This window comes from Eretmochelys imbricata, chromosome 26 (genome assembly GCF_965152235.1).
Source record: "Eretmochelys imbricata isolate rEreImb1 chromosome 26, rEreImb1.hap1, whole genome shotgun sequence".
Classification (NCBI taxonomy): domain Eukaryota; kingdom Metazoa; phylum Chordata; order Testudines; family Cheloniidae; genus Eretmochelys; species Eretmochelys imbricata.
The window spans coordinates 12,536,624-12,556,806 of record NC_135597.1 but is presented as its reverse complement, the minus strand read 5'-3'; the positions used below and the strand labels follow the sequence as shown (position 1 = coordinate 12,556,806).

Genomic DNA, 20,183 nt, shown 5'->3' with positions numbered 1-20,183 from the left:
TGTGCATGCCTTCCCTCCAAACCACAACATGTCCTCAGTCCCACCTCCCCTCCCCGTTTGCGACTGTATAACATCCTTGTGCCAGTTACAGCAATTGCTTAAATGGAAAAACAGCCTCAGGGCAACATTTATCATAGAATATCAGGATCGGAAGGGACCTCAGGAGGTCATCTAGTCCAACCCCCTGCTCAAAGCAGGACCAATCCCCAATTTTTGCCCCAATCCCTAAATGGCCCCCTCAAGGATTGAACTCACAACCCTGGGTTTAGCAGGCCAATGCTCAAACCACTGAGCTATCCCTCCCCCCAAGCATAAGCATAAGCTATCCCTCCCCCCAAGCATAAGCTTTCGTGAGCTACAGCTCACTTCATCAGATGTATTCGAATGCATCCGATGAAGTGAGCTGTAGCTCACGAAAGCTTATGCTCAAATAAATTTGTGAGTCTCTAAGGTGCTACAAGTACTCCTTTTCTTTTTAGGGGGGGATTAAATCCTAAACTGGCCAGCAGATTGAGTCCAAACCAGTAGATCTGTTTTGTCTCTAATTCTAACTTCAGGTCTTGTGACTGTGATCTTGTTACCTTCTAAAACGGCAACTATCATATAACAAGGCCTTGGTGTGACGGGGCAGCCCCTCCACTCCCATAATATCCTCCTCCACTGCAGCCCCAGGGACCTGGTACTTGCCTGTTGAAATTCCAGCGCCATAACAGAAAGTTGGCACTTCCCACAACACTGCTGGTTGCCATCCACTGCAGCCTTTGGGATCAAGGTGCAAATGCCACATGGGAGGGAGCGTAGAAGATGCTCTGTAGAAGACACCTGAGCAGCAATACTCCCCATCCTTTGCATCACCAGATGCATATTAATGTTTACGCTCTCCTTCTGCACCTCATTCTTGGGAGGAGCTCCCCGTAAACATCTGTAAAACGACCTGGATGATTTAGTTGGGGTTGGTCCTGCTTTGAGTAGGGGGTTGGACTAGATGACCTCCTGAAGTCTCTTCCAACCCTGATATTCTACGATTCTATAACCTCATTAGCCACCTTCAAATCCCTCTGTAAAACTCTTTGCCTCCAAAAAATGTATCAGGTAGGCCCGTGGTGTGCGGAGAACACTGGCCATCATACTAACCTACACTGTCTCACGGTTTCCCTGTACTCCTCAGTCTGTATCCATCTGTTCTCTCTTCTTTTACACTTCGATTATAAGCTCCTTGGGGGAGGCACCATCTTTCTATTCAGTATTTGTACAGCACCTGGCGCAATGGGGTCCTGATCCATGACTAGGATTCCTAGGTGCTACCACAATACAAATAATAAGAATACCCCTACCAGTCTGCTGGTGCAAGTGACTTGCAGTGATTTGTCCATGAGCAGAAGCAAGTGTTCTGGTCTCTTTTTGCTCAAGAAGGATGGAGATAAATTGGAAAGGGTTCAGAGAAGAGCCAAGAAAACGTTTAAAGGTTAGAAAACTCAAGGAACGCCATCGGTTTTGCTTAACAAAGACAAAGTTAAGCGGTGACTTGATCACAATTTATAAGTCTCTTCATAGGGAAGAAATATTTGATATTGGGCTCTTCAATCTAGCTGACAAAGATATAAAAGATCCAGTGGCTGGAAGTTGAAGCTAGACAAATTCAGACTGGAAGCAAGGCATCAATTTTTAACAGTGAGAGTAATTAACCACTGGAACAATTGACCAAGGGTCACAGTGGATTCTCCATCAATGATGCTTTTTAAATCAAGATTGGATATTTTTTTAAGCTATGCTCTACTTCAAAAGGAATTATTTTGGGGATGTTCTATGGCCTGTGTTGAACGAGGTGATCACTCAGATTCCAAAGCCAGAAGGAACCAACGAATCATTAAAGGACAAGACTTTTATGTTAAGTATTTTTAATGATTCCTTTCTAGATTTAAACCAATAATTCCACTGAAGGATCACCCACCTAACAGAAGGTATATTGAAAATAATTTCTTAAACTAAATATGTATCATTGCCCCTTCTCTCCAGATGAAACCACCCTATTGCCAAACTGTCCCACACAAGCAAATGATTAATCTGAACCACAAAATATCAGGCACAAATGCTACATTATTCTATCACCTTGCAATTAGGGGTGGCAGAACCAGGAGTAGGGGAGGCCTGACCCCCCCCAAAATGGAAATATTGTGGGGTGCTCTGCCCCTGTGTAAAATCATGCATGTATAAGGGGGGCACGGATGGGGACCCAGAGGGGCTGGAGCGGCTGCCACAGGGCCTGGGGTTCAGGCTGGGGAACAGGGAGGGGAGTGAGACTCGTAGGTGCTGGAATGGGCCCAGAGTAGGTAGGAACACCTAGGAGCCTCCTGCCCAGCCTGGAACTGGCTAGCACTCCCTTCCCTTTCCCTGCCCACTGAGTCTTAGTACCTCCCCTCACTTCCCTCCTATTCCTCTGCTCCCCTTCCCTCTCCCCTGCTTGCAATCGTTATTCCCATTACTCAGAAGATTTCACCTGCACATAGGAAACTTGCCGCATGATTTTTTGAAGCAAACTGAGTTTCTCTGGTTTAGTCTCTCTGAGGAACGACAGGGCATTCCTCACTGCTCATATCGAGATTGAGAATCCGGAGTCACAGCTTACTTCTAGGGAGATCTACAATCTCCAGGGACTGCTTTCTCTTGAGCTGCTTGCACAACTAAGTCAATACCCGACAGTCTCACTAGGGAGCAGTGATCAGAGGGAACTGAAAAAAGAGCCTTCCTTTCAGGAGCTCTGAAAACACACTGCATCACCACATTCTTTAAAATGTACTGCATAGAAATAGGATAATATCCTTTTAAATAGTGTGCAAATCCTATAGTGGCACTTACAGCGTTCTAGGTTTGAGAAGCCACAAGAAACCAGCCAGAGCAGCAACATAGATTTAGCTAAGCCTAGCATGTTTATGTAGTTAGTAAAACACAGTTATTTGGACCCAACTAATAGGTCAGCTACATTCTAGTTCGAACAGGAATTATTCTGGGGAAGTTCTGTTGCCAGTAGTTGGACTGGAGAATCATGCTGTCCCTTTCTGGCATTAGAATCTCTGAACTCTGCCTCAGTAGTTTTCCTCCTACCGCTATTATTGTGTGAAAAGCAAAAGACACAACCACGGAATCACCCTGTGTGAAATTCAGTGCTTCTAGAACAGGGTACATTCTGAACTGCAGGCCATGGTTTGACACGCAATAGAGCCAGCCATTTCATTCCTTTTACTGCACCAAATGCATCGCCACTTTGATCAGGAGGGACAACCTCTAAGGGTGAGAAGATAGTTCACACTCTGTTCCATTCACCAACCAACAACAAAAGAAAGTAATCATTCGCGGTTATGGCCACAAGCACTCCTTTTCTTTTTGCGAATACGGACTAACACGGCTGCTACTCTGAAACCTGTTATGGGTTAGTTTTTTCCCTTAACCATGGAGCTGGAGTGCTTTATAATGAAAAGACAGAAGAGACTGAGGAGCAAAGAGTATGCATTAGCTCAAAATTACAGAGGCTCATTTCCTCAGGTTCGTCAGGATTGTGAAACCATTGTTCTCTGCACTAATATTCCAGTAATTTGGTCAGTGAGTGATGTGGGCGATTTCATTAGTTCTAATTCCACTGGCAAGATATGGTTCCCACTGCTCTCAGTGATGAGTAACGCACAGCAAGCCATTTCCTGCCACACCAGGTGGAGTATTTTACACACACCAAATCTATTTCATTTCACAGCTCACTCCAGGCAGTTTCTCCTACACCACCATTGACTGAGCAATAATGCTTTGGAACCCTTTGAATCTGCTGCCAACCTCAGTGTCCTTGCCTGTGGTCTCATGTCCCTTCCTGAGTGGAAAAGCGGGCCTCCTGGGATCCATTTCTTGCTCCAGGAAGGCATGTGCTGCAGCTAAACCAAATCAATTGACTTATTCCTTTCTCTCTACATTGATAGATACATACACATAGAGCGTTCGGCAATGCCAAACAACCTATGGAGTGGTTACAGAGTTCCTGGTCCTCCATAGTTACCAGAAACCACCAGTGTGGCAGCGGGGAGCTTAACAGATGTCAGAACTTCCTGGTCAAGCTTTTCTCTAGTTGCTGCTTAAAGCATGGCTCTTTGTGTCTATGTCCTCACAGTACAAACCCCATAGTCAGTGCTAAATAAATATGGGTAGAAATAGTATGTATGTAGGCAGAAATATATGGTCCATGCACACACCACCCTCCCCCCCACACATCTGCCCATTTGTTTATCACCAATCAAGTGCTTGACATTGATAAACTCCACAGGTCAGGGACTATACACATTTTTTCTTGCGCAATCTAAGAGAGGGATAGTTAAGGTAGAATACCCTGATAAACGCAGAGGAGGGAACAACAAGAGTTTTATTATTATTGGCGGATTTCTTTACATAGCAGAGAGGTGCTTAAGACAGACGGTCGTTGTTTCACCTCCCAGCAGCCACAAAGATCTGAACAGAGTCTCTTGTGGGTTGCGAGAACACACTTCACACTAGCATCCTAGATATTATATTTCTGATCAAAGGGTTATCAAGGTCATGGAACAGACACTCCCACTTGAGCCATCATGCTCCGTCAGAGTAAACAGGAGCAGGTACACCCAATGAACCCTTCACAAAGACACCCTCGTTAATCAGATTCACACTGATGTTTTCCCCCATCTCCTCGAATGCAGTGGAGACCAGCAATAATATCATTGCAATGGCTCTGTCAAAAGATACATTCCAGCTAACACAGATTGAAGTGCTGTGCTCTTTCGAACATTGGAAGGTGGCAATGAAGCCTAATAACTTTATTAAATCAAGAGACTCAGAAACAAGGCTGGCAATGAAGTTAATTATGTTCTTTTTCTCTGCTGTTCGACGTGGGCCTGAGAAATTTTTATTAAGCTTGCTACATGTCACAGAGAAAGGCAAAGAACAATCCCAGTGAATTTATTATAAGCTAGCTAGAAATGGAAGTGTGAGATATTTGTTCTTTGCAGAAAAGCTGGTGCATGACTAGCTGCATCTTCTGGGTTGGTAAGAATTCAATCTAAGTAATTAATCAAGAGATGAATTGATTCAAGAGGATCAGGACCATCCAGTGAAAACAGCAGGCAGGCAATAGCAGGGAGATAGGGAATCTAATGGTTACCATAAGAGGCCTGGTTAACAAGGCTCGTTACTTGGCTTTGCCATCCACTTATTGTGTGATGTTCGGGGGCCTCCCATTTCCTCAGTTTCCCAAGATGTACAATGAGGATAACATTTTCCTAATACCCTAGTATATCTCAGGATTTAGAGTCTGATTTTTAAATGACGGCCTCCCTTTGTGTAGTCACATTTTGCACTTGCAAGTGAGGATATGCAAACAACTGCAGAATGGCACCTGCAAATTTCTGTCCAGGTGGGTCACTCCTAGTCCCAACCTGAAAGCTTTCTGCACTCAGAGCCTTCATTGGCTTTAACAGTAAAATAGGGTACACAAGCAATGAGTGATTTGGGTTAATATCGTGCAGTGGCTGCATCACACTTGATTTCATTTAATGGAGTCTAAGGGCAGAAGGGACTATTAGATCACCTAATCTGACCTCCTATATATCATGGACGATTACATTTCATGTATGTACCCCTGTATTGAGCCGAATAACGCGTGTTTGGCTAAGGCATATCTTCCAGAAAGGCATCCAGTCTTGATCTGAAGACTTCAAGAGATGGAGAATCCACCACTCCGCTTAGTAGTTTGTTCCAATGGTTAATCACTCTCAACTGTTAAAAATGGTTCTTATTTCTAATTCAAATCTGTATAACTTCAGCTTCCAGCCACTGATTCCTATTCTGCGTTTCTTTACTAGATTAAAGAGCCCTTTAATACCTGGTATTTTCTTCCTGTGAAGGTCCTTACACACTGTAATCAATCCACATCTCAATCTTCTTTTTGATAAACTGAACAGATGGAGCTCCAAGTCTCTCCTGGTAAGCCATTTTCTATAGCCCTCAAATCACTTTTGTGGCTCTTTTCCTCAACAGTCCCCAATTTTTCAACCAACTTTTAAAAATGTGGACACCAGAACTGTAGACACGATTCCAGAATCAGCGTCAGTGTCATAGACAGAGGTAAAAGTCACCTCCCAACTCCAGCTCATGACTGCCCTGTATCCAAGAATCACATTAGCCCCCTTGCTTCAGCACTGTACTGGGAGCTCATGGTCAGTTGCTTTCCCACTATGACCCCTAAATCCTTTTCAGTCACAGCTTCCCAGGAGACAGTCCCCCATTCTGTAGCTATGACCTACATCCCTTTGTCCTACATGGGTAACTTTGCATTTGGCTGTATTAAAACCCATTTTGTTTGAATGGGCCGACATACCAAGCAATCCAGATTGCTCTATATGACTGCCCTGTCTGCATCATATACCATACTACCAATCTTTGTCATCTGCAGGTTTTATCTGCAATGATTTTACATTCATGTCCAGATCACGGATGAAAATATTAAATGGAACTGGAGCTAGTACTGATCCCTGAGGAACTTCTCTGGAAGCATCTCCATTTGATGATGATGATTCCCCATCGATGGCTACTTTTTAAGATCAACTTGCCTATTCCTCATCAATTTCACGTGTGCTTTATTGATAGTGTATACTGCTAACTTTTTAAATCGGGATGTCATGCAGTACTAAGTCAAATGCCTTACAAAAGTCTAAGTATATTACATTCACTCAGTTATTTTTCATCAACCAAACTTGTAAATCTCCTCAAAGAACAAAATCAGATTTGTTTGACAAGACTGATTTTCCATAAAACCATGTTGACTGGCATTAATTATATTCCTGCCCTTTAATCCCTTTATTAATTGAATCCCATATCAGCTTCTTCATTTCTATTTTTTTGCCTTGAATAGATGTCAGGCTGACCGTTATAGTTGCTGTTTTTGAATACTACATTTCCTTTGCCTAAAAGACTGGCCGGTCATTTTCTGTTCATCTCTTACGCAAGCTGTCAGTCTGCAGCATATTAGACTTTAAGCAAGATGGAAATAACCAGATTGATTGCTAAAAAGAATTCAGAAGAAACTCATTAAAATGGGAAACAAATGTTGTTTGAGCTACATGTCTTACTTTATGAATAATCACTAAGTAACTGCAACTTCAAATTTAAAATAAAAACCTATAAACCACAAACTGCAGCTGCTAACGTGGATGCCTTCAAAACTTCAAAAACACATTTTGAGGATTGCATACTGTGTTCAAGCAGGCCACTTTCTAGTTACGTTACAGTAAATGAATCTCTGAATGTGCCAAGATAATAACAATACCACCTAGCTCTTATATAGCACTTTTCAGCTGTAGATCTGAAAGCTCTTTACAAATGGAGGTCTAGTTTGTTATCCCCATTTTACAGATGGGGAAACTGAGGCACGGAGCGCCACAGTGACTTGCCAATGGCATCTGCTTTCTGTTCATTCACCAGATAAAATTTACATACTCATGAATTATCTGTATTCTGGTAGCACAAAGGAGCCCCAGTCATGGACCAGAACCTTGCTAAGCCAGGTGCTATACAAACACAACACAAAAAGATGGTCCCGGCCCCAAAGTGCTGACAGTGTAACTACCTGTAATTTTTCCTTCTCCAAAATGGGCACCTCGTGGTCCTGGATCCATAACAAGCAGGCTATTCCTCTTCATTTTCCAAGCATAGAGGGGTTTTTTTTTGTTTTTAATTCTCTCTGGCTTCACAGCATAGTGCCAACTCATGGAGCTGTTCAGCCAACTGACTGCCTCTAACTCCCCAGCCAACCACCCGAGCTGAGAAAACAAAACCATAAATTCTGATTAATAACCATCGCAGACCACTAGCCATCTCCTGGCAGGATATTTAATCAACTTATTTATGACACAAAAACTGGAAGTGAAGACTAATGGCAAAGAGCCCAATACGAGAATCCCAGCCCATCACCATCACTCTCCGGGAATGCTCCCTACGGAATAAAGGAAGGGCTGAGCAAGCGTAGGGGAGGAGGAGGAGAACAGACTGATCTTTGCAAAATGAAGTATGAAATTGAGAGAAAAAAAAAAGTGAGATTTATTTCAGGTATTTTCCCTACATAGGTCTCTTTTGAAAGTCACATATTCCAACAATGAACATTCGAGAGAACAAACATCCCAAGATAAAACACTGTAATAACTGAGGGGCCTTTTATGGTATGAAATTGCAGAATTTGGTTCATTATTGTAGGGAGGATGCGCTGCACCTTTATCTGAGGCATCCAGCATTGGCTGCCGCCAGCAACGGGATACTAAACTATAAGGGTATGTCTACTTTGCAATTAAACACTGTGGCTGGCCTATGTCAGCAGACTCGGGCTCATGCTACAGGACTGTAAAATTGCGGTGAAGGCATTGGGGCTGGAATTCGGGCTCTGGGACCCTTTCCCCTTGCAGGGTCCCAGGGTTCAGGCTCAAACCCAAGCCCGAATAGCTACACCGCAATTTTCCAGCCCTGTAGTGTGAGCCTGAGTCAGCTGACATGGGCCAGCCACAGGTGTTCAATTACAGCGTAGACATACCTTAAATGATCCTTTGGCCTGTTCTGGTGTGGTGATTCCCAAGCCTACCACACTGCTGAGCTCTAACCCAGATGTACTAACTTGGGACTAAAGCCAGGTCCCCTCTAGAAACTTTTGCCTGTATAGTAATGTTGGTTAGGGGTTGAAATTTTCTTTAATGACATTTCTATACCAGCAAAAGTCTTAGTGTATACCAGCAAGACTGCTTTTCCAGTAGAGCTTATCTTGTTCTGGGAACTGGTATAACCTATATTGGCAAAAACACTCGTGCTGGTACAAAAACTGTGTCTACACTAGGAGGTTTTGCTGGTCTAGCTATACTGGCAAATCTTTACTAGGGTCGGCCAGGCCAGTGTAAACAGAGAAAGCAGGCATGGACTATACTGTCTTACTGACAATATTTTACTTCAGCGGGAACATCAGTATATAACATATATACCTTTTATCCCTGGCTTACTGCAGACTTAAGTCCCTCCACCCCTCTGGAAAAATCTACTGGGCCTGATCTGGATTGTTTCCTTTTATCTCCTTGGACTCAAGCGCGCTCTCTCCCAGAACATACCTGAGGTGGCTTCATCTTGTACCCTTCCGACTTGATTTTGAGAGGTGCCACCCACAATTCCTATCGACTTTGATAGGAGCTGTGGGCGTTTCAGTAACTCTGAGAATCAGACCATCAGTCTCCTTGACCTTGTCAGCTCTTGGGATTGTTATGCCAGATATTCACTCTGTCACAATCAATCAGGCTGCAGCCTTCAGAGATTTTCAAAGCCACCTAAGGGCTTTGGATGCCCAGTTCCCACTAAAATGAATAGGCTCTAGATGCTTAAATCCTTTTAGGTGGCCTCGAAAAATCTCAGACTAAAACTGTCCACATCTGCTAAGAGTGACAAATGTTATAGGAACCAAATATTGGTGAAGATTTTTTTATTCTTGTCTTGCTTTCCCATGCAATCCAAGAGCCCATATGAAATCAAATTCCAACATTGCAAGCATTCTTGCTTGAACAGGCATGATTTCTCAGCAGCTCATCTTCTGCCACTTCCTTTTTTAAATAGTTTAGATGGGTGAGGCACTCATTGTCAAGTCCCAATTACGGCAAGTAGCAGTGATGCCATACGCCGTCTTATCTGGAGGGGATGTGAACTAATGAGCGCTCGGATTATTGAAACTATTTCTGAAAAGTTTGGCAGGTCTCCCGGCTGACGTTAATCTCCCCGTCCTCACAGCACTGGCTGAAATACAGGGGGAAGCTGCCCACCCCCCAATAAACGTCAGATTCTGTAGCTATGCACCAGGCTTGCTGCCACTGGCTACATCATCAACACTCCGAGCTAGGGGTGTGATTTATTGAGTCAGCGGCAGCATAAATAGCAGCGTGGCTGCAGTAGCATGGGTAGCAGCAGAGGGAAATGGCTCAGCTGTGCTGAGTACGTACCAACCAGTTTCAGGCGGGTTGTGCTTGGCTCGGCTAAGCCATGGTCCTGCTACTAGCACCTGTGCTATGCAGCTAGGCTGCTATTTACGTTGGCTCTAGCTCAAGGAGAGGAGTACATGTACACAAGCAGGGGAATCACACCTGTAGCTCATCATGCGGATGTAGCCTTAAAAGAGCCACCAGCAAACGCGGTCTCGTATTTGAAGGAACATTAACCCAAACTGGATTCCGTGCTGTGAGTGAAAGGCTTCCATTTCAGTTAAGCTTGGATAGACTAGGATGGGCAAATTCCAACTCCCAGTGCTGATTGTGCGAATAGCTGCCAGGGTAAAATGTATTGTCTGGCTTGCTGGATTTGGGTCTGATTTTTTAAAGTTCTGTTTTGTGAATTTCATGCGTGAGAGATGCTGGGGACGGGAGTGCTGCGTGCGGCTTTAGAATCGCTGCAGACCTCAGCAGCAATGCATGCCAACCCACCCCGGTGCCTCAATCACTCTCTAGAGGAATCTCCTCCAAGTCCATCTCCATGGCTCAAGTCATAACTGGCCTGTCATGTGAGACTGCTAACAAGGGGACATCCTCATCAAACTGTGGTGTATTTTATAATGTGGGCCACTGTCTATTAAAACCAGAATTGAGATCTCCCCCTACAGCTCATCTCTTGCAGATCAAGCAGATAAGCACAGCCTGGCTTGGATTCTGACCAATAAGCTAGAAATGAAAGGTTCTGTATAGAGCTGGTTGAAAAAAATGCCTTTTTTTTTTCCCCAGGGAAATTCAGAAAAAAAATTAGTTTTTGCCAGATTTTCTGTTAAAATGTTTGGTTTTCAAAAACCAATTTCAGTAAAAATTCTTGGGTTTGAGGGACACTTTTTCCATTTTTCACAAACCAAACCCAGAATATTTTTGTTTGCCAATATTTTTGTTGGATGAAAACCGTTTTCATAAAATCAAAGTTATCTGACAAAGCAAATTCTAGCTGCAGTTCTATATGCTGTGCTAATCTGGAGTGTCTAATCCCACCATGCAATGCAGTTGTTGAGCCTAGGTAAGATTAGTCTAAGAGGAGAGAACACCTCACGCACTCTCTGCTTACTGAGAGCACTAATAGCCTAACTTCAAACCCCCTTTGCTTGCAGGGAATTGGTAATAGGAGGGGGAAAGCAGTTTGTGCATTACACAATTTAACCTTGACACGTTCTAGCCTAGCCCATCAATGGAAGCTGAAGAAGCTACTGGCTAGCAAAGCCCATATAGTGTAAATATTTAAACAAAAACGATTAAGGAAGTCTTGTGATTTTGGGTACCCAGCTTGGCAGTTGGTCTGATTTTCAGACGTGCGGGGCACCCATAACTCCAAAAATAAAGTTCATGGGAGCTGCTGGTGTTCAGAACCTCTGAAAGATCACTTAGTGTGTCTAGTTGAGCATCTAAAATTAGTGGCTGCTTTTGAAAACGTTTCCTTTCTCCACCCGCTGACCCAGTCAGGGCTGCAGGAGTCTTAGACAAGACCATAAACAAGTAAGGAAAAGAGCTGTTAACATAAGCACTGTGGCAAAAACCTTTTTTCAGAGCCACTATAGCTTCAGAGAACATCTACGTGATGTGCCAGGCAGGTGGCGGAAGAAGGAGATTTTGAGAAGCAGAGCAAAGGAAACGTCTATGAATTAATAAGGATACAAAGTCTCCTGGGTAAAGGAACATGCACAGTAGGAGCAGCCATTAAACCTTTCCAACAATTCAGCCATGCCTGTAGTGTGTTATGGGGTAGTTTTCAGAAATAGTCAGCATTCTTCAACCAAAAAATGAGAGTCTACTACTTCTGAGAACAACAAATAACTCAAGTTTGAGCTAGACGTAGTGGAGACAGATACTGGCAAACTCATCCTGAACACAGCTGTGCCAATGTACCACAATTCTTATCTTCAGCACTAGCTGCGATTGCAGTCCTGGGTCTCACCCAGAGCTCTGCCAATACACCTCCATCCTGACCTGCTTCGGTCCCTTACTATTCCAGTCCTGCCATTGTCCCAAGTCCCTCGGTCAGCTAATCCATCTCTGTTCCAACCTACATAACCTCCTGCTATCCCAGTCCACGGGCTAGCTGTGTGAATACATACCTAGGATCTGGGTTGGGTTTGTATAACCCGTGCTGCTAATTCAAGCAAGCTAGATCAAAGCTAGCTCAGGCATGTCCACACATCCTGCAGTTCCGTCTCTGAGTGCAGTGTGGCTGTACCCTTAGACTCTTTGGAAAATCCCACCCTACACGGCCCGCCCAACATCATACAGCAATGACCCGATTATCAGAGGTGCTGAGAGCCTACAGCTCCCAGAGGAGTTAATGGGAATCAGAGCTGCTCAGAGCATTGGAAAGCAAAGCCCTACGTCACATGACTCCCTCTAGTCCTTCCTCCCTTCATGTTCCCTATCAGAGGAGCCTGTTATAACTAGCCTGCATGGCACTACTGGCCTCACTACTGGCCCAGCTGTGGTATATTTTTACCTCTAGCTGCATCTTGGCATAGCTCCTGGTACTCTATTACAAGGCACATATTAGACTGGTAACCACCAAAAAGGCCACTGTATTAATGATGATTGATGCTCAAGCAACTTCATAGAACTTAGCTTATTCTCAGTGAAAAAGGAGCTTCAATAATGGGAGCCGTACTTTCAATTTACAATTCCTTAACGTACAATGTAGCAATTTACAGTGGGCTTAGGTATAATTATTGTAGTACAATGCATTTAAACAGAACAACATATGTATTCGCTTCCCTTCTCAGCTGCTTTTCCCGTTTACATGGGGGTTTGTAGTTAATCATTTGATGTGATGATATATAGTTATGTGACTGGCTGTATTATTCATCTATCCTTGCAGTTCATTTATGTATAATTAATGTGTGGTTAATAGTTAAGTTGTAGGATAAGGATAAGTAAGATGAAGGCCTTACATTGCAGCCTTACAGGTTCAGAAGAATCATCCCTATGTTAAGTACATTCTGGTCTCTAATCAACAGAGACTGCATTGATTTTTTAAGTAAGGCTAATGGTTTTACTGAGTGCCCCTTTCAGGGTCTCTGGCAAAGGCCATCACCCCAGTGGACTTTATAGATTTTCTCACTAGCTTGGACTTGTCATCCTGTCTTTTTACTGCATAAGAAGAGCAAAAGGAACTCTCTTATGTTTCCAACCAAACGGATCAAATGTGCACACGCTACTTACCACAGCGAAGAGCGCATCAGAAAAGTTAAAGAGTAAGGGGCATAACAGCAAAAATATATTCAACCCTCTCCTCAACACTAAGGGGAAGCAACCAGCTAATTCCCCATGGATGTTGGAAACCTATCCTAGAGGTCTAGAAGTGGCACAATGGAGCTAACTCAGTCCTCCCCCAAGCATTGAGCCTGCCAGGATGGTCTCTTGAGTTCTTGTAGCACCCAGGGTAGTCGATCCTTTGTTTTTTGCTGGTTCTTCAGTTACGTTTGAAGATTTGAGCACACAGATTTTCAATGGAGCGGCTCTGTAGGGCTGCATTTGAAGTGCCATGTGTCCTGGATTTTCAAGGGATTGTTCCGATTTTGTCAGAGTTGAGCCCAAATCCTACAAGCCAACTTTGTAAGCTGCTGACTAGCCCCCCAAGGCAACATTAGATGCTTGTGAAAGATCACGAGTTGCAACAGGACAGTGCCCTGACTGTCAAGAGCCCACTTCGAAAAAAGTTGATGCAGTGTCATGACAAATAGGGTCCTCCAAATGGGCAACCCTCTGAAATGCAGAGCATGCGCACACATATACAAGCATGCTGGAGGATATTAGCATCAACTCCTCCAGGATGTGATACTGCAGGAGAAGGAGCAGAGTCTAGTGGTTAGAGGGGTGCCAAGCAGGTAGCATTCTGATCAAAGCCTGGTCTACACAGGGTGACAAATAGAGCTGGTCTGAATGTCAAAATATGCTGTTATGCTGACACTTTAGCTTGGGTTGGTTTTAAGAGAGATTCTATAGCCTGGTGATATAGCTACTGGTCCAGCAAGTTCAAATCTAGGTTCAAGTCCCTACTCCGCTCTGCATGGTTTAGCGTGATCTGGGATGAAAGACTGTTCTGAATTCAGGCCAATATCCTAACCCCCCAAGCTATCGAGAGTGACTAACTCATGCAAACGTTTCACAAAACCCCTTTGAAAGGTTTTGTTTTCATTCCAAAGCAGAATGAAAAGAATTTGTAACCTCAAAAGTTGCTGTGAAATGGAGTTGTCGTCCTCTGGTCTGTTCGAGTGATAAATGCAGGACAGTCTATAAAGAGGCTAATGGTAGAGAGTGAGAAAAATAGACACAAGTAGGCAGGGGAGAAAAGAAAAGATCCGTTATGTGAGAAGACACACGTGAAGGCCGTTTCAGAAGATGGCATAAGCAGAGAAGATGGCTCTCATACCAGGAGCCACATTGTGAGAAGTGACAGAGGAAACATATGCAAGAAGGCCCTAGCGAGTTGTTATATGGCTGTTTTAATTAACACTCTTCAATTTCTTGTCTTAACAGCTCAAGCTCCCTTACCTTCTTGATACAGCAAGTGTATGGAACCCCGCAAGCCAGAGGACCACTGCCGTTGCATGAATGGTACTGATTGACGTTCCAGTCTTTATATTCATCACCTCCACAACACGAGAACTGTGCAAACAAAAATTAAAAAATGCATCGTAACCAAGTGATAAATAACAGCATGTTTGTAGTAGGATAAATATTTGAAGCATTTAACTGAAGCTAACAAGAAGGGGATTCCTTATTCATGCTACCAGACATGGGCCAACTCTGAGGTTCTCTCGGACTCTGTACCATTCAGACTAACACAGCCTTATGTAATGTCGTCATATTGGGGTTTTCCCTAAGTCACGGCTTGAACTCAGTAATTCTGGACCTACACTACAGGAGTCAGATAGAATATTTTTGGCATGGTCAGTAAGAATTGCAGAGGAAGGATAGGAGATTGTTAAATTCACTTAGTTTCTGGCCAAGTGCAGCATTTACTTTTCCAAACTAAAGCAGCTTTCCAGATGACTAATCAGTCGGGATTGTGAGGTTAGGAACAGCCTCAAGATGGCAAGGCAGCCTTGACATGCCAGAAGCACTGAAGCAGAACAGGAAAGCTCAAGTAATTTTTTAATACTGAATACTTTCAACCCATCTGTACATATACCCTCTAAGCCCATCACTCCCCTGGGCACGGCACGGCACAGATTTCAAGAGCTAGTTTGTGGAACAGACATTACAAGAGCTCAAATTATTTCTTGCTCAATAGAGCAACAAACACAACTGAACAGAAGCAGCAGTCAGTTTGCTATGAACAATGAGAGTTCCACAAAGTCCTTTCAGCAGCTTGTTCTTGAAGGCACAAAGATTTCAATGTAATATGCATTTGTGGATTTTCCTTCAGACATCTGGATACTACAAGAGTATGAGTTTGTGTAAAACTACAAGGCACTGCTGGTCTAAAAGACCGCCCATATGGCATCCCACTAGCCTGAGCTGACAGCTCACTTGCAGTAAGATCTCAGATACTGGACCTCCACTGAGATATGGTAAGCAACTCCCTTTTCTATAATGATCATCAGAGGATGGCCTCACATCTCTGTTCATTTAAAACAGGACAAATGACTGGAGAACATGCAGGAACAATCCTGCCAATGACCAAAAGGGACAGATGATTTGATTATATACATCTTTTTAAACACTAAGGTAAGACTTTCGCTCTTTCTACCTTTATAGCAGTGTCATATGGGGCTTTTTAGTGTATTAGACGGTTACTCTTTTTAGTCCAAGTGGTTAGCCAATATTTGGGGTCTTTGGGATTGTTTCCATTAGGAGAAGAAATTGATGAAAGAGTCAGGTATTTATTGCAAACCTACTTACAAAGAACGTACACAAATTCCTATTTCTCTGAACAGAGTAGGAGTCAGTTTCCTTGTTCACACTTCCAAGCCTCTTTCCAACCAATTCTCTGCCCCAAAAGCTCTCTCTTAGGGCCACGTTAACCATTGTTTCTCTTATTTCCTGGCTCTGTATTTATTTTCCTGCTCCCGGCTGCTTCTGACTTAGACAAATACAGCTCCACCGAATAATACCCAGCCCCTATATTTGCATTCAGTCTCCAGGGAAACCTCCCCCAAGATCACATGGCTCAGCTCCTACTCCAACCTTGCGCCAAGGCTAGTCTGTGATTTGAGTGGTGGCTTCTGTTTCGGCTATCACTAAACATCTAGCTGCTCACTCATTTTGCCTGAGCGGAAGGCTACTATCGTGCCAACCAGCTTCAAGTTGGTTTGTGATTGCCAGGGGAGTATATCTTTGGTTTATGGGAAGTCACCCAACCTCCTGCACCAGAGTGCTAAATACACTGATTTTCCCAAGTGTTGACTTTTGACTTTTCATTCTATTTGGCTTCCAAGGACAGTGTTATTTTCTCATTGCAGCTTTTCAGAGATTGGTACCAGAAAAAGAATGTGCTGGAGTGAGTTATAATTGTATAACTGACACTCAACTTGCAAATGAAAATGCAAGAAAAGCTGCAGAAGGGACATATTTTTCAATAAATTACAGTCAGTTTGACAATAACTTTTCTCCTCTCTCCTCCCACTCTAGGGCCTGAGAACAAGATTGCATGGGCTAGTTAAGTGAAACGTAACTCATGATGATGGTCAGATTTACTGGCCTTAAATTAATCCTTTTTAGATAATTTAGTCTAGAAATAAAATTATTTTCACAAGACTTGTAAGTGAATTTAGTCCTGGTTGAAGGGGCCAATTTGACAGCCCGAGAGACTGAAACCCTGTCTGTATTCACATGAGACACACAGCATAGGGAGTAGCACACCAGATTTCATCACTCTTTCCTCCATCTGTATGACTGGCCTCTGAATTACAGGGTCCACCCTCTAGGATCAAGAGGATAGGTCGGTCTTCATGACTCAGTCAAAACCTGCAAAGACTAACAACAATAATTGGGACCAGTTTTGGAAGTGGTTTTAGTGATGTGGTCACCCATCCCCCTAGTTGCCACTACCAATAAGCTCAAATGAAGTTGAACAAGTCAAAGACAATGACTGAAAATAGTGCATAACTGAGATCCACGGTGCTACTTGTCCTGATAATTGGCCTCTGGCTAACCTGGCCCCTCAGAAGTGCGGTGTGAGCAGTAGAGCAGACAGCTGGAGATTGGCAGGCTGGAGAACAGTATAGTAGCTTTGTTTGAGGCAAGTCTGTAATCCAAATTGTAGGCCAACTGTGCACCTTTGGAGACATTTACACTGAACCAATGCTTCTCTAATTAGGATCTTCGATTCCTCTCTCCAATTCTAATAGATTTTTCATATTTTCTATGACTAGGACAAATAGCAGCTGCAGATTGGGTTGTTTTTTGTTTTTCATTTCCATGTGTGAGCAGATCTATTTCAGCCCAGGAAAAAAATCAGTCTCGTTAATCTTTCATTCACGTTGATCTAACTAGAGGCAACTAGGATATGTCCTTTATTTCTTTCCCTTATGATCGCAAGCAAGAGGTTTTATTTTATGGTCTTTAACTATTCTCAGTTGTCTCCGACACCCAGGCTAGCTGATTCCATTCCATAAAATGCCAATCAGACTCCACTCTCTAATGGGGATTTCTCTCCCCAGGTCAAACTAAATTAGAGATCAGACTTACAGCTAAATAGAAGGTGGTTTTACTTTTTTCATATTCACAAAATACAAGAGAGAGTTCAAGGAAAGTCATTTTCTGTTCTTTGCAGGATGGAACTAAGCTCACACTACATCATGTTTATTTAATTGGGACGGAAACTGTTAAATGAGCTTGCTTAAATTTTTACCTTGACAGAAATGTCCATTTGTTGCTCGCGGAGAAAGGTGTCAGACTGACAGTCTTGGATAACAGTCCTCTTATTACCCCTCCAAAGGCATTGTACAAATAACAGGAGGGCAAGTGTTCTGTCTTTCCCATATTACCTGACCAATATATTCAAGCCTGTGATGGAGAGAGGACCTCTAAAGAAGATAACGGAGTTCAGTCTCTATAGTCCACTTAGCTCTTAGCCTCTCTGCTCAGATTACATGTGACGGTGCCAGACGTGGTGGCGAGGAGTTTAATAACTGGTGTGTGTCCACTCGCAATTGGACCGAGACCATCAAATTCATTGCACCCAAACTGCTGAACAGGTCGGGTTGTTTGTCATTTTAATTAAAATGTTATTTGTCCAACACAAAGGGAAACCACATGCTTCCAACGTGAGGGATGCTGTATTTCAGAATAAGAGAAGACAAACAGAAGAAGAATAAACGGTCCATGAGGGAGCACCATGGAAGCCTCTCCTATAGAATAGCACCCAGGAGAAAGCAGGCTTCTAAAAGTTTAAACGTGCAGAACACAGAACAAAAACGTAAGTGTATAACGACATACATCAGACCTTGGTATAAGTGACATACTTGGTCCCAGTGGTAGCTTCCCTGATGTCAGAGTTTACCTGTTATGTCAGAGAAGAATTAGGACTACATTCAATATTTTACCCATGAGAAGTGTTCATTAAAGTTGCACAATGAATACATAATGAATAGAGACATTATACAAGTGGTGGAATCCAGAAGTCTGAAGATAAGGCCCAACTCAAATCTCATTTTCAGACATACCAAGACTTTGGGGGAAATTCAGAACTGGATTTGAACCTTGAAGTTCTGGCCTCCCCATAACTTTTTTTTTAAATCCACATTCTGTGGCACTAATAGACTTGGTAAGGCAGCTGCTTATACAGCCCGCCCACTGTGTTCCCTTATCCATTTCCAGAATCACTGTTTTGACTTCAGCTATTTGAAACACCCTTTTGCTGTTATGCTTATGGTAAGCACTTCCCACCTCCATAAACAAAATAAAAGTAACACCCGTGAACTCGTTGTTCGATCAGTTGCACAATCCTGGTCGTTTAAGAACGGGATAGGGCTCTGTCATGCACATGTCTCCCATAAGCACCACATGACATGAGTGCACATATTGATGACGGATAGATGTCTGAAAATGCAGACCTCATGGCCCCTTTGGTGCAGTAGAGATAGCATCATGTCCCAGGGAAGAGGAGACATGGATTGAAACTTTGATTTGATCTCTCACCCTCCAAACCCAAAAGCAGTTGGCTCAGGCCCAGCTCTTCTGCCAACACCCCTCTAACTGAAATTTCAAACTTTGGGGAAGCTCAGATTTCCAACGTGCTGGCAGTGGGACAGAAGTGGCACACCTAAGAGCCTGGGAGGAAAGTTAAAGGGGGTGAACTGACCCAAGTGTGACACTTTGCTAAACTCGGAGTCTGCACCCACGTCTCCCAAGTAGAGCTGAGTGAAATGGATGAATAATGTATTTGACGGAAAAAAAAATGCAGTTTTGGTCGAACCAAAACAATTCCTGAATTTGACACAAATAGTTTTGGCCATTCACAAAATGGCCAGAGGAGGAGAAGATGGGGGTGACTGTGCTGTTGCTGTTCCCCTCCCCCAGCCTTTAGCCAAAGGATTAGGACATTCACCCGGATGTGGGAGAGGCAGGTTTGAATACCCTCTCTGGGTAATGGACTTTTTCAATTCACCAAAAATTCCATGTTGAGTTTGATCCGACTTTAAAAAATAAAATAAAATTTTTAAAAAAATGTTCAGACCCCAGAAAAGATTATTCACCTAGCTCTACTCCTGAGTCCCAGCTGACAGTTCTGACCACTAGACAACACTGCTCCTGATTTCATACTCCTGCTGCTGAAATTGGTTGGGTAGCTCTTGTGCCAGACTGTGGCTGTGTGAATTGGGGCCACCTAATCCTGAAGAGAAATGGGCACCATGTACTGAGAGGCTTCAGGCTGGGATGTTCACAGGTGCCCAAGGAAATTAGGTACCAAACTCCCATTGAAAATTCAGCACCTAACTCCTTCAGAGTCCTTTAAGGGTCTTAGCCCGACATTACCGGGTTTTGATTAGAACATGACTCCTTGCTTCAGGTACAAGGCAGCAGGTTAGTTCTGGTCAAACCCAATGTTATCAGCAAGCAGCTGAGCAAGAGGGACACAAGGGTTTTAGGTTTCTTAGCAAGAACGCGAGTTGAGCAGGCAGATTAGCAGGAGTGACATTTTTGAGG

General features: G+C 43.4%; 1 protein-coding gene across 1 annotated transcript in view; it reads right to left on the bottom strand.

The window, feature by feature from the left end:
- LOC144257743 (tetraspanin-15-like) overlaps positions 1-20,183 on the bottom strand; it is a 204,995-nt gene that overhangs the window by 64,316 nt on the left and 120,496 nt on the right. Inside the window, exon 5 of the mRNA XM_077805863.1 lies at positions 14,583-14,696. Coding sequence (XP_077661989.1) covers positions 14,583-14,696 — 114 coding nt within the window. The remainder of the gene's footprint in view (positions 1-14,582; positions 14,697-20,183) is intronic.